At 42.2% G+C, this 15,750-nt stretch overlaps 1 protein-coding gene across 10 annotated transcripts in view; it reads right to left on the reverse strand.

The window, feature by feature from the left end:
• KIZ (kizuna centrosomal protein) overlaps window positions 1-15,750 on the reverse strand; it is a 153,533-nt gene that overhangs the window by 28,844 nt on the left and 108,939 nt on the right. For 4 of the 10 annotated variants that reach the window (XM_064275720.1, XM_064275716.1, XM_064275717.1 and 1 more), the window contains 2 exons: window positions 12,721-12,886; window positions 11,623-11,688 (listed from right to left, as the gene is read on the reverse strand). In XM_064275720.1, the coding sequence (XP_064131790.1) occupies window positions 11,623-11,688; window positions 12,721-12,886 (232 nt within the window). The other 6 variants (XR_010319185.1, XM_064275718.1, XR_010319187.1 and 3 more) reach the window with 6 other exon arrangements.

Below are 15,750 nucleotides of genomic sequence, written 5' to 3' on the forward strand. Positions count from 1 at the left end.
ACTCCAGGCTGATGACACCATGAGGTAAACATGTTTTCCCCACTTTGTTACATAAGCTGCTCAAACCTAAACATCTATCTTTCTGCAAAGTGGTGAAGGACCACTGAGCCTTTTTTTTTTTTTTTCCCCATTTTGATACGCATTTCGTGTCCAGAAAATGGGAACAGCTAGAGAAAGAACGTGAAAACACGCTGAATAAAGAGAGGTAGAAGAGAGATGGTGCTGAGGAGAGGAAAAAGGAAAGCCTCAACTTCTTATCTTTTATTCTCTTTTATATGCAAATGTACACCTGCTAAAATACTTCCAGATCTACAATTAAAAAAGGAAAAGAAAATATCTGATGAACAAGTACTTTAAATCACCGATAACAGGAGCCAGATAAATGTGTGGTTCACCGGCCTCTGCGGCAGAGAAGCTGCCCAGTGCCTGCACAGAAATCCGTAATGAAAAAAAGAAGAGTTGAGGCTGGAAAAGGAATGACACAAAGAGATGCAAACAATACTATCGCTACAGCTAGAAAAACGACCTTGAACGACAAAGAACTGGATGTCTTCAAGTAAGAAAGGGTAATGACTACTCTGACATCAAGTGTGTAGAAATCTCAAAATTAAATAAATTTGAAAAATATTTTCTGTCCAGTAAGTCTCCTCGGTGTATTTTACACCCATGTAGCTTTTTTTCCCCACATTGCACTAGATGTGTTGCTGATGCTGCAAACCCAGCTATTCTTGTAAGATAAGATAAAAATGGTAGGGGATCTTTCTTAAATTAATTCAAGAGTAAATATCACTTAAAATTCACAAATCATTTGTCCAGTAATCTATTCGAATGAAAGTGAGAAAATAGTAGGATATAGGCTCTTTTTGAAATTGCAGAAAATATATTTATGCTCAGACTTTTTTTAAGGCAGTAAGTCTGTGTGAATGTGAGGTGCACGGGTAAGGACCGTAACGAGAGTCACTTTTCACGATCAAACTTTCTGCAATAAGCTCCACGCTGCCCGTAACCTCGAGTCTCTAATGCAGACATTTCTCACAGAGAGGACTCCTGCACAGAGCAGAGAAATTCGTCACCCATGTGGGCCGCCTGGGGCTGCTTCAGAAAACGTGCGTCACAGTCTTAATTTCTATGGAGGAATTTAACAATTAAACCTGAAAATAAAGGCAAAGCTGGTAAATGACCTTCAGCTAAGCTGGAACAGCTTTGCTGGTATGACTTCCCAGGCGAAGTTATCATCACACTGCCTGCCCTTTAACGCTGTCAGTTACCGAAGGTGAATTTTCAGCTCTCAAAGTCATGGCATCTTTAATTTTCAAAGTTTGATCATCTTGATCAGGAAGCTGTATCTTATTGGCATAATTTTGTTTTTTTTTTTTAATGCAATATTTTTAGCAATTTGTACTTAACAATTTATGTAATAAGATGAATAAAAAAATAATGATAATAGTAATGTTATTATCATCATCGTCATCTATAGCAGGGCCTGGTGGTGCAGCGGTTAAGAGCTACAGTGAGCTATAGCTGCTAACCAAAAGGTCGGCAGTTTGAATCCAGCAGCCACTCCTTGGAAACCCTATGGGGCAGTTCTACTCTGTCCTAGGGGGTCGCTGTGAGTCGGAATCAACTCGACAGCAATGGATTTGGTTTTTTGGTTTTTTTATAGTAAGGCCAGGAATAATCAGTGTATAAGGTGAACTAGATGCTAGACAATGAAAATATAAAGAAATCTCTCCTTATCCCCTGTCATGAATAGTGTTCCCCCCCAATTCATGACCACCCAGAACTGCAGGATGTGGCCGTATCTGGAAATAGGGTCTTTGCAGATGTAATCTAGCATCTCGAGATGGGTTTTGGGTGGGCCCTAACTCAGTGACTGATGTCTCCATGTGAAGAGGAGACATCACAGAGAAAGCCACCTGCAGACAGAAGCAGAGGCTGGTATTATGCTGCTACAAACCAAGGTCTGTCAGGAGCCACCAGAGACTGGAAGAGGCAAGGAAGAAGGCAAGGGAATATGGCCCTGCTGACACCTTGATTTCAGACTTCTGCCCTCCAGAAATAAGAGAATAAATTTCTGGTGTTTTAGGCCTTCCAGTTTGTGATAGTTTGTTACAGCAACCACAGGAAAGTAATACAGCCCCAGCCTCCGACTTTATTGAAATATCTAAAGCCTGACCTCTTGTCTCTTCCCCTGTGTAAGACGAGGATGCTCTACAACATGACCTGCAAGGACTCTTTCAGCTGTAAGACCTTCGGTCAATGGTTCTCTAACCCAGGAGTCACCGGGGACATGTCATACTGATGCCTGGGTCCTACCTCCAGAGATTCTGAGGTAACTGATCAAGGGTGCAGCTTGGGCGTGGGTATACTTTAAAACTCCACACAGATCCCAGGCATTTCAGCATTCATTTCCTCGAACACAGGAAGCATCCAACCAAGAGCATTCTTCTGAAAGGTGATTTTTTTTTTTTTTTTTAAATGATCACACATTTAAAAACACCACTCTGGGCAATGTAATGAGTGGGAACCTTTCCTACCATGAGCAGTTGGCGGCAGTCCCCCCGCATCAGGCCTCAGAGCCTGATCCCTGCCACAGAGAGAGGGCGATGTGACCATAAAGCAGCATAGGGTGGTTCCCTCGGTTTTGTACGAGGTGGGGGTGCCTGGTCCAAGCAGCAGCAGGTAATAAGTCTCTCCTGACTCTACGCACCTGTGCGACAGGAGAGGTGAGGCACTTCCTAGCAGAGACTCAGTACTGTACTTTGGTGATCTGAAGTTACTGCAGCTCTTTCCCCAGGATAAATGCAGTCACCAATGACAACTTGGCCTTTGCATGTTTTCAGCCCTTTTCCAATCTGATGTAAAACCGAAGTAATAATGTTCCAGGAAGCACTGCCCAGAACCCAAGCGGGACCCTTCAAATCCATGCTGACCTCCCCGGAAGCTCCTAAATGGAAGTACCTTAACATGACCTTGAATTTTTCAGCTTGACAAAGAATATCAGAGAGGAATGGCACAGTCAGACAACCACTTTCAACACAGCTTGACCATAGCGTCAAAAGAATGAGGGGCTGAATGGACATTCTTAGAGGATTAATCCTCTTGAAGTAAAAGTTGAGAGCCCTTTTCACATGGAGCTTAAGGAGATGAGTTAGGCCAGGATGGGCACGTGGGGTGGGAAAAGTACTGGTGGAATGAACGCCTGAAAAAGATAGTCTTCTGGCCTGAATCTACAAGCATTTAAGGAAACCCCCATTTTATGACTTCCATTTTTATTCATTCATTTGACAAACTAATGCCTACTATGTGCCAGATACTGTAATAGGCGATATGTTTTTAGGAAATTTAGCATAAACTGTATCATTTGCAACAACTAAAACTCACTTAGCACCGAAAAGTAAATTTGGAGTGAATACAAGGAAAACTGCCAGTGTGAGAGACTTCAGTTGGGGGGTATTAAGTAATTCAAAGGGAGAATTTCTCTCATAGCCTAGATAAGCACTGCTTTAATTTTGGCTTAAGAGTCTCAAGAAAACACTGACCTGAATATCCTACTACCTGCACGTGGTCTCCGATGCCTAAATGTGCTCAGGCTTGCCTCATTGTATAAAGGGCACACTCTTGGTATAATCCGCATTTGGAAATTCTTGCAACCTGGCCACCTCTCTAGGCCTAGTACAAAGGAAACGAAAGATACAATTTTATTCATCATTGCTCTCAGGAGAGTTCTTGCATGGTTCATCTTTTGTTATGATATACACCAATGTTTAACTGATTCAGACATCCTGACACAGTCGTCTTTCTTGTAAAGTGAGAGAGGAAGGAGGTGGAAGAGACAGAGCTCTGGGTTTTAATCCTCAAGTTTGAGTTCAATTCAAGTTCCACCATACTAGCTACATAGCCTTGAGCTTTCACTTAACCTTTCCAAGTTTCTCTTTGTCCATCTGCAGGCTAAGCTGCTAATAGTTACACCACGGGGCTGCTGTGAAGCTTACAGATGATGGAGGCTCAGTGAGGGTGAGGCCCAGTCTTTTGCTGCCCCTCCTATTTCCAGAATTCAGCCCAAGTAGTAACACACACGAATCGGTAACATTACTTACTGTGTGCATTACAGCCACACATAAATAGGTAACAAAATCAGTCTTTAACTTCTAGCTGGATTCTTATAAAACTGTGAACAACTAGACTAATAAAAGAGCCAGACTGTGATAACAACAGATCGATCATACAGGCTGTGGAAACACTTACTCTGAGTGTGTATGTTACTAGAGGAGCTCCATGTAAACCTTAGCAGAGACTGTGGAGCCTACTGGTTCTGAAACTCACACATGGTCCTCATAATGATGATTGCAGATGTCTTCGCAGTCACAGTAAAGCCCCTCTGCAAGGAGACCTATGTTTTGGGGCATAACCAAATAAGAAAGGAAGATAAAGATATGAGAATGTCGATACATTTGACTCCACTGGTATACACAGAGAATCAGAGTCTCTCAGCAGTAGAAGGAATGTCAGAGTTCTCAGAAACAAGAATCTCTTCTCCACTGTCCCTCTAGAGAGTGGGATCCCTCCATGGTTCAACCTTCCAGCACAGAATCTCACACCTGGAAGGCACTCAGCTTGATTCTGCTAAAATGAATAGTTAAAAAATGCTTCCACCACTGAGCTGTGAGTTCCTTCCCTGCAGCACTCATAAAAAGGGCTTCTTGGGCTGCATTCTATAGCTATGCTTGATGAAGGCTCTTCCTGTACACAGCAGCCCCTCAAATATTTAAAGGTATATTCTGTGCCCTTCTCAAGTGAAGCATTCCCAGGCTCTTCAGCATTCTGAAAATAGGACGACTTCAGATTTTCTCACCCATTCTGCCCAGCCTCCTGTGTCGGCTCCTGGATTGGTTCTTGACCTCTTTCTCTACCACATCCTTTCTGAAACGGCTGTAAAAAATTAAGACACACAGAAGGCCCCCATACTGAAGAATTAATTTCTGGAAGTTAATACTGCAACTTTGTAGTCATCAATTTGGAGAACAACTTTAACAAGTAGCTTTTGATCACAATGTCTAGTTTTAGTTACACTAAATTAAACAAAGCAATCTCATATAAAGCAACCTTATCCACAAGGGAGGTTCCCACAAAAAGGAACCATAAAAAAGGTTGAAGATTATATTAGTGTACAGAGAAAGCTTGTGCCCCTACTAGACTCATAGTTTTAAAAAGCATTCTACACACGTGTGTGAATATTTCCCATTCTAACAGGCTCCACAGAACATTAACGCTGTTGGAATTCCATTTTCAAACAGACGATACGTCATTTGAAATTCTAAGTGCACACTTTTAATGGGTCCACGTACTGAAAGTCTTCCACAAACTCTTGTACATTGTGCACGCCGCAGAGAGCAAGAGAGATTGTTCAGGGTTTGGTCACAAATGTGTTTTCTTTGAAGCATTCCCTGAGCTGAGCATTGTACGTACACATTCTGGGAGCTGCGTGCACCAGTCCAGCATCATTTGTGAGGAGGCATATCCAGGGGAAGACCGGTGCCCCCTATTGTCCTCAGCTGTGGGCACGCGGGGGTTACGGCACATGGGAACACAGGGGCAGATGTCTGGGCCTTGACCAATGAGACCTCCAGGAGCCACTTCCTCAGCCTTTTGGAATTCTTCCCTAAGGGTTTCTGCACCTTCAGAGGACTAACTGGAAGTTCCAAAAATATTACCAATCTTTCCTGAAGATTCCTTCTTGATGAGGTAAACAACCTTCTGGATTCAAATGATCAACTGTGTTTTCAAATGGAACTTTCTAGCACAAACTAAGCGCTATCTATGAGGAACTAGAGTAGCACAGCACTTGGGCCCCCAAGTGGCTATGACGGCTCAGGGAAGGGGAGCAGTTTCCAGAATCACAGAACAGAGGTGTCCAGGCCCGTCCTGGGACTCGTCTCAGGATTGTTCCCTTTGTCACACTTCATCCCCATCCCCCCATCCTCCTCATTCTTCTTTTCCTCTATGAGTTTCCTTTTAATTAGATGCCACTGGTTTGAAAATGTCGGGGTTAAGGCAGGAGAAGATCAATAATGGTACTAATATTCACATGAATATTATTGTAAATAATAGCTATCACATATTAAGTGCCGAGTACATGCCTGACATTTTCACAGTCACGATCTCATTTAAACTCTAAGACAACCACATCAGGTATTAATGTCTACTTTTCAAAAGTGGAGGCTCAGAGAAGTGAAGAAATGGGGCAGGGTGTGAAAATGCTGACACTGATGGCTGGGTCTAAAGCCCAGGCTCAACTCTTACATCTCCCCAGCCCCCAGGGCTAGCTTCTGTGCCTTAGAATATTCTAGAAGGAATGCAGCCCATACAAACACAACCAACATGCACCTACACAAAGAGGAGAGCCTCAACAGAAACTCATAAAGGGGCTGACAGACTCCATCTTAAATCAAACTACACATCCACCTTAACCCACCAAGCCCCACGCATCTGTGTTTGTCCTACTGTGGTGGTTTGGGTGGTGCTCTGATGCTGGAAACTATGCCACCGGTATTTCAAATACCAACGGGGTCACCCATGGTGGACAGATTTCAGCAGAGCTTCCATGCTGAGACACACTAGGAAGAAGAACTCGGTGGCCTACTTCTGAGGAAACTACCAGTGAAAACCTTATGAGTTACAGCAGAACACTGTCTGATACAGTGCTGGAAGATGAGTCCCTCAGGTTGGAAGGCACCCAAAATACAACTGGGGAAGAGCTGCCTCTCAAAGTAGAGTCGATCTTGATGTGGATGGAGTCAAGCTTTCAGGACCTTCATTTGCTGATGTGGCATGACTCAAAATGAGAAGAAACAACTGTAAACATCCATCAATAATCAGAATGTGGCAAGTGTGAAGTATGAATCTAGGAAAACTGGAAGTTGCCAAAAATGAAATGCATAAACATTGATATGCTAGGCATTAGTAAGCTGAAATGGTCTGGTACTGGCCATTTTGAATCAGACAATCATATGGTTTACTATATTTGGAATGACAAATTGAAGAGGAATGCCGTCAGGTTCACTGTCAAAAAGAACATTTCAGGATCTATCCTGAAGTACAATGCTGTCAGTGACAGAATAATATCCACACGCCTACAAGGAAGAACACCTAATATGACTGTTATTCAAATTTACACAGCCACCACTAAGGCCTAAGATGAAAAAATTAAAGATTTTTACCAACTTCTGCAGTCTGAAATTGATCAATCATGCGATCAAGATGCACTGATAATTACTGGTGACTGGAATGCAAAAGTTGGAAACAGAGAAGTAGGATCAGTAGTTGGAAAATAAGGCCTTGGTGATAGAAACAATGCCTGAGATCACATAATAGAGTTTTGTACGACCAAGGACTTCTTCACTGCAAATACCTTTTTTCAACAACATAAATGGTGACTATACACATGGACCTCACCAGATGGAATACACAGGAATCAACTGACTATATCTGTGGAAACAGATGATAGAAAACCTCTATATTATCAGTCAGAACAAGGTGAGGGGCCAACTAAGGAACAGACCATCAACTGCTCATATGCAAGTTCAACCATTGAAGCTGAAGAAAATCAGAACTCCACAAGAGCCAAAATATGCCCTTGAGTATATCCCACCTGAATTTAGAGACCATCTTGTGAACATACTGGAGGCACTGAACGCTAATGACCAAAGACCAGACGAGTTGTGGAACAACATCAACGACATCATACCTGAAGAAAGTAAGAGGTCATTAAAAAGACAGTAAAGAAAGAAAAGACCAAAATGGGTGTCAGAAGAGACTCTGAAACTTGCTCTTGAATGAAGAGTAGCTAAAGTGAAAGAAACAAATGATGAAGTAAAAAAGCTGAACAGAAGACTTCAACGGGTGGCTCACGAAGACAAAGTATTATAATGAAATGTGCAAAGACCTGGAGTTAGAAAACCAAAAGGGAAGAACACACGCAGCATTTCTCAAGCTGAAAGACCTGAAGAAAAAATACAAGTCTCGAATAGCAATACTGAAGGATTCTACAGGGAAAATATTGAAATTTCGCAGGAAGCATCAAAAGAAGATGGAAGGAATATACAGTCACTGTATCAAAAAGAACAGGTCGATGATCAACCATTTCAGGAGGTGGCATATGATCAAGAAACGATGGTATTGAAGGAAGAAGTCCAAACTGCACTGAAGGCATTGGCGAAAAACAAGGCTTCAGGAACTGACGGAATATCAATTGAGATGTTTCGACAAATGGACGCAGCACTGGAAGCATTCACTCATCTATGCCAAGAAATTTGGAAGACAGGTACTTGGCCAAGTGACTGGAAGACATCCATATTTGTGCTCATTCCAAAGAAAGGTGAGCCAACAGAATGTGGAAATTATTGGACAGTATCATTAATAACACATACAAGTAAAATTTTGCTAAAGATCACCCAAAAGTGGCTGCCAGATTCAGAAGAGAACGTAGAATAAGGGATATCATTGCTGATGTCAGATGGATCCCGGCTGAAAGCAGAGAACATAAGAAAGATGTTTACCTGTATTTTTTTTGACTATGCAAAGGTATCCGACTGTTTGGATCATAACAAATTATGGATAACATCGTGAAGAATGGGAATTTCAGAACACTTAATTGTGTTCATGAGGAACCTGTACATAGATCAAGAGGCAGTCGTTCGAACAGAACAAGGGGATACGGTGTGGTTTAGGGGATACGGCGTGGTTTAAAGCCAGGAAAGGTGCGCGTCAGGGTTGTATGCTTTCACCATGCTTATTCAATCTATATACTGAGCAAACAATACGAGAAGGTTGACTATATGAAGAAGAATGTGGCACCAAGATTGGAGGAAGATTTATTAACAACCTGTGATATGCAGATGACACAACCTTGCCTGCTGAAAGCAAAGAAGACTTGAAGCACTTACTGATGAAGATCAAAGGCTACAGCCTTCATTATGGATTACACCTCAACATAAACCAAAAAAAAAAAAAACCAAACCCGCTGCCATCGAGTCAATTCCAACTCATAGAAACCCTACAGGGCAGAGTAGAACTGCCCCATTGAGTTTCCAAGGAGCGCCTGGGGGATGCAAACTGCTGACCTTTTGGTCAGCAGCCGTAGCACTTAACCACTATGCCATTAGGGTTTCCCCTCAGCATAAAGAAAACAAAAATCCTCACAACTGGACCAATAAGCAACATCATGATAAACAAAGAAAAGATTGAAGTTGTAAGGATTTCATTTTACTTGGATCCACAATCAACATCCCGGAAGCAGCAGTCAAGAAATCAAACAGCATATTGTATTGGGCAAATCTGCTGCAAAAGATCTCTTTAAAGTGTTCAAAAGCAAAGACGTCACCTGAGGATTAAGGTGTGCCTGACCCAAGCCATGGTGCTTTCAATTGCCTCATATGCATGTAAAAGCTGGACAATGAATAAGGAAGACCAAAGAGGAATTGCCCTTTGAATTGTGGTGTTGGCGAAGAATACTGAATATACCCTAGACTGCCAGAAGAACAAACAGATCTGTCTTGAAAGAAGTACACCCAGAATGCTCCTTAGAAGCAAGGATGGTGAAGCTTCATCTCACATACTTTGGACATGTTAGCAGGAGGGACCGGTCGCCAGAGACGGACATCATTCTTGGTAAAGTGGAGGGTCAGCGAAAGAGAGGAAGACCCTCAAGGAGATGGACTGACTTAGTGTCTGCAACAGTGGGCTCACGCATGACAGTTACTGTGAGGATGGCTCAGGACCAGGCAGTGTTCTGTTCTGTTGTATACAGGGTCGCTATGAGTCAGAACCAACTGGAAGGAACCTAACGACAACAGCCCTACCAAAAACCAAATCTCCAAATAATTATGCCAAAAGACACAAAAACCTAATAAAGGGGTGATGGCCAAGTATTTAGAAATGGAATAGCTGCAGTAACAGACAGGGCCGACAGTACTGAGCCAGCTGCGGTGCCCGAGGCCCTCAGACATGGACTTCGTGGGAGGGTGGCAGGTGGGAACAAAGAAGGAAGGGGGTGCGGTGTCAAGGTTAGAACAGCAATACTGTAACAAAGTAAATGGATTTGAATTTTTTTTTCATATTTATAAATGTCTAATTCTATGCCCCACTAATAACAGGCAAAAAGCATTTTTTTAAACTGCCAACTATCGATAAATCAATGGCAGGTTGCTGAAATTACGGTTCCTTTACAATTGCTCATATCACTTCTAGGCACACTGTAACTCTTTCTGCATGAGGAGAGGGAAAATCTGAGACCCCAGTACTTAACCATCTCTTCTCTTACAAAGAAAACTTATGAGAAAATGACGTTAGCATTAATTTTGGGGAGAGTCACCTCCTCCCACCAAGGAATAAGTGTAAAGAATATGTGTAAAACGAAGTAAGGATGGGCACCTGGGTCACTTCCTACTTCGCCCCAGTAAGGTCTTCATAATTTTAACAGAAATAAATTTAGAGACCATTAGATATGTCTACATTCCAACATAAATAAAGGGAAAAGCATACAAATGACTTCTTGGTTATCCGCAGTTTGGGATCACCTACACTTCTATTAATAAAAATAATCAAGAGGGGACCCTACCAGAGTTTTCTCAAGATGAAAAACAAAAATGCAATTAAAAATATCATTGGGACATATGTTTAAAGGAAAAGAAAACTCTGGAATGAAATATTATCTAACGCAGAATATATACAATAAAAAAAAATGCTCCTCTATAAACTCCTTTTTTAAAAGCAGAGCTCATCACAGAAACATGGATTTGAATTAATCACCACGCCACGAAGCGCGCTGCCATAAAAGAGCCGTTCTTCTCTGCTTACAGACGACAGCAAAACCACCCCAGATGCGGATGCGTGCATCAGGACCTCTGCGCGTAGTGTATTTACGTGTATAAATACTTACAGTCAAATCTTTGGGTTCATAATGAGGTAGTGTACCACTTTACAAAATAAGGTGCTAGTAAATTCAGATGTACGCCAAACAGAACTCTGTCCAGAACACTAATTGCTGCCGTTGATATCCTGAAACTAAAATGTGTAATGATATCACACAGATTCCATCTGAACAAGTCTAATGCATCTGCTCTGCAGAAATCCTAACAGGTCTTGAGGAAACCTTAGTGCTAACATGCTTAAATGAGCAGACAGGCTTTGTAACTGAACACAAGCAAGCTTCCTGTCTGGCACTTTTTCTTCCTGCTCTTTTCTAATGATGAACATTTAAAATTATTACAGGAAGGAAAAGAATCAAGTCAGAAACATCTGTAGTTTGCCTCATGATGACGGGGTGTTCCCCACAGAGACTGACCCTTTCACACAGTGCAGGAGCTGAAAGGCTGAGTGAGGGATGACACTGTGTGTAAACGCATAACCTGATTGCGAGGAATTCAACAGACACCGTTATTTTCCACCTGGTTTATGTTAACATACACTCGTACTTTAGGACCTTATGGTTAATCTCCTGCTCCCACGTACAGTCGTTGAACATACTTGCTGTTAGCGGGTCCGCAAACCACTAAGCTGTTTCCATTATATGGTAAGGTTCAGTCCTGTGTTTGAAACTCTTAGGCAACTTATCATTTTTACCTGTGATTGGAATCTTTGTTCCCACACTTTCTTCCTTGCTCTCGTCTCTGCATCTGCTTGAAACTTCTAAAATTAGAACACATGATAACACATGATAAAAATGTATTCCACGGCTATACTTATAGGACAGGCCTTTGTTTTGGTTTTTAACTGCCGCTTCTTTTCACTGCCTCCTTTCCCTCCTATTTCTGGTTATTTTATTTTGTTTGAAATAGTACTGTTCCTAAAAAGGAAACCTATTCTAAATCTAAGGTAGCTCTGTGTGCTTTCGTGTAAAACCACCTAGCCTGACCCCTATCAAACTTGGTGAGACGGAAGACAAGCGCACCTCAAATCCTGCGTGTGCACCAGCTTCGGAGTCCACCCTGAGCAGCTCACAGCTGTCTTGAAAACACCATTGGGCAGGTCACTGGTTGTTTTAAGAGAATACTAAAATAATCACAATTTCTGGATGCTAAAAGTTGTTTTTTTTTAATTTTTCGGGTATAAATTCATTGCTTCTTAATCATCTGTTTAGACTTTAATGAGGTCCTAATATAATTTTAAAAATGTTTAAAAATCATGAATTATTTCCATTAAGTGATACCAAAAACTTGACAGAACTTTTACGGAATCATCTTCATCTCTGTGGGATGATCAAAATTATCTTCTGCCAAGAGGTGAGTTCTGTTGAGATTTCATACCCATACACCCAGTGCCGTCGAGTCAATCCCGACTCATAGCGACCCTACAGGACAGAGTAGAACTGCCCGACAGAGTTTCCAAGAAGCACATGGCGGATTCAAACTGCTGACCCTCTGGTTAGCAGCTGTAGCTCTTAACCTCTACGCCACCAGGGTTTCCAAGATTTCATATAAACACCTATTTTACGAGAAATTCAGCAGAACAACAGACCTACAATGAGGTTCCAATTCCTATTAGACTAAAGAAGAACATACTTATTGGAGGGTGGTACAAAACAAATAACTTATTATGCACGTTAAAATCTAGAGATATTCTCTGGCTCGTTTTATTTTAAAGGTATACATTTGAGAAAGAGGGTGTCACGGCGACTCTGAACGCATTTTTGCTGTGGACAGACCTTCTAACAATAGTTACCTTGTTTCCTCGTATGAACACTGCTGAGCCACAGACTGAGGTTTGCTTCCTTCACTCCGCCATTGTCACTCAGAACAGACGGCAAGCTACAAGAGGATTCACTGCTGTGAATAGATGACCTATCCTCACACTCTTCTGTACGGGCTTTTTTCAATAATGCTGTTGCCTACGGTGTTGAAAAGAAAGCACAAAGAAATAAAAACAAACTGTAGCCACATTCCCCTTGGTCTCAAAGACTCAGCCTTCAAACGTAATTTCAGGTTAAGCTTTACTTAGGATTTAATTTGTTTTCTTGACATTTAACAGAAATTAAAACGTCTTCAAGATAAATTAACATCTGATTATTTTCCAGCATAATTTAATTCTTTACAACAATTTACACTCACAATAATACAGTTTTTGGAGGACTGAATCTTATGCAATGAGGAAGTGTTCTTCTATTTGTGAAGTGTGTATATGACATATAAACACCTCTGAATTTTTTTCCTCCTCAATCTGGGCTGGTCCATCCTTTGTGCGCATGCAAAAGTTAGAGCCCCAGGCCTCCTTTCTTGAGGAAAGATTTACTTGTTCACTGCATGTGTCCTGTTTTCTAGGCATGTAAGACAGAGTTGATTTGATTTGAGAAATGGATCTAGAAAAGTGTGATCTTGTGGTATCCCCATCTTTCTAGAAGCGATCCTTGAGCTTCCCCTAAAACGGGGAAGATTGCAGAAAAACTTTCTGGCTGAGGAGGATGCACTGAGCAAAAAGATAACCGGTGTTATTCTAAACCAGAACCTCACCAAGGACAGAGACGGTCTGCACTCTGCCTCTAAGTCTGCCACAAGCTTGGGGAAACTTACCTGCTACACTGCCTGTTTTACTTTGAAGAGTCCTGGTGGCGCTCTTTGGTTAAGAGCTTAGCTGCTAACCGAAAGGCTGGCAGTTCAAATCCACCAGGTGCTCACTGGAAAACCTGTGGGGCAGTTCTACCCTGTCATACAGGGTCACTATGAATTGGAATTGACTCGACGGCAACAGGTTTTTTCTTTTTTTTAATTCTCTTAGGAACCCTGGTGGCACACTGGTTAAAGTGCTTGGCTGCTAACTGAAGGGTTAGCTGTTTGAACCCCTCGGCGCTTCCAAGGGCAGTAGGCTTCCGTAAGATCTGCAGCCTTGGAAACCCAGTGGGGGCAGCTCTATTCTGTCCTATAGGATAGCTATACGTTGGAATCGCCTTGATGGCAGTTGCTTTAAATTGTCTTAGCCCTATCACCTCGTGTGTCCTTGGCAGGGAGGCGGGCAGATTTGATTATAGCCAACTTGAGAGGTGGAGAAAAAGTGGCAGTTAATGGGACTTGGGTTAGTACCTGTGTCTCTTAATTTCAGCACTTTTTCCCCAAAAATAAAAACACACGGGTAACAAGAACTAAACTTTTAGTTGCTGTTGTTAGGTGCCGTCGAGTTGGTTCCGACTCACAGCAACAGAACAAAACTTCCTGCACCATCCTGACAATCGGTGCTGTGTTTGAGCTCACTGTTGCAGCCACTGTGTCAACCCATCTGGTTGAGGGTCTTCCTCTTTTTCGCTGACCCTCTACTTCACCAAGCATGATGCCCTTCTCCAGGGACTGGTCCCTCCTGATAACATGTCCAAAGTACATAAGACAAAGTCTTGGCATCCTCACTTCTAAGGAGAATTCTGGCCATGCTTCTTCCAAGACAGATTTGTTTGTTCTTTTGGCAGTCCACGGTATAGCCAATATTCTTCACCAAAACCATAATTCAAAGGCATCAATTCTTTGGTCTTCCTTATTGACTGTTCAGCTTTCATGTGCATACGAAGCGACTGAAACTACCCTGCCTTGGGTTGGGTGCACCTTAGTCCTCAAAGCGGTATCTTTGCTTTTTAATACTTGAAGGAGGTCTTTTGCAGCAGATTTGCCCAGTGCAATACCTTGTTTGATTTTTTGACTGCTGCTTCCAGGATGTTGATCCAAGTAAAATAAAATCCTTGACAACTTCAATATTTTCTCTGTTTATCATGATGTTGCTTATTGGCCCAGTTATGAGGATCTTTGTTTTCTTTATGCTGGGGTGTAATCCATACTGAAGGCTTTTAGTAGACGGCCAATTATCACATAGTTATGGTGCCAAGTGTATGTTTCTCTCTCCCTTCCTGCTCAGCAGTAATAATGTGCCTAGGTAGAGGCAGCCTCACAGGTATGCTGGCCTTTCACTGGTACATGACCACGATGGCACATACAGGGCAGTGTCCGACCCCCCTGTAGGGGATGAATGTGGGGCTTTACAAGTCAACATGGACAACGCCCAGGCCATCTTCAGTACAAGAGTGAAGAGGTAACAATGTAATCACCCAGTGAACAAGCGGAAACGATAATCTTCCCTTGTGATTCACATGAAAGGAAAGTGGCTGAAGGTCCCCTGAGGAGGAATCAGGGATTCATTTCCTCAAGGGCTTAGCCAAAGGACTTGGCATCAAACTAGCCTTGAAGTCAGGAACTGTGTTCCAGTTTTAGAAGCAGGAGCTTTTCTTCTATTTCTATAAAATTGTGTCCCTGGATTTCACTCCAGTTGTGGTAACTGTTGGGATGGTCTGCTCAGTATCCACATTTCTGTAGACTGTAGCTCAGGTAAAGAGTTCCACCCTGGAAGTACGGGCCAAGGCTGGTTCCCATCGCTGGCTGCCATACTCCTCCAATCCCAGCTGTCACATAGACCACTGACTGTACTGCTTTCAGAATCTGTCCAGGAAGACAGAATGAAGAGTGGATACCACCTCCTAGCACTGCCGTCTCTCAACTGCCGGTATACCCTGTGGACCATTTTAGACATGTCTTATTTCTAGGTTTTCACCCCTCCTGATCTAGTCTGTCTGTTCCCACAGAAGGTCAAGTTCCTATTTTGTGTGTCCAATACCCTGGATATATGACAAGCATTTTAAAATATGAACAAAAAGAACTGGCTCAAATTCTATAGTGAAAACTGTAATTTTCTATATCTGAGATTTAAAATAATCCAGATATT

Source organism: Loxodonta africana, chromosome 24 (genome assembly GCF_030014295.1).
Source record: "Loxodonta africana isolate mLoxAfr1 chromosome 24, mLoxAfr1.hap2, whole genome shotgun sequence".
NCBI classification, from domain to species: domain Eukaryota; kingdom Metazoa; phylum Chordata; class Mammalia; order Proboscidea; family Elephantidae; genus Loxodonta; species Loxodonta africana.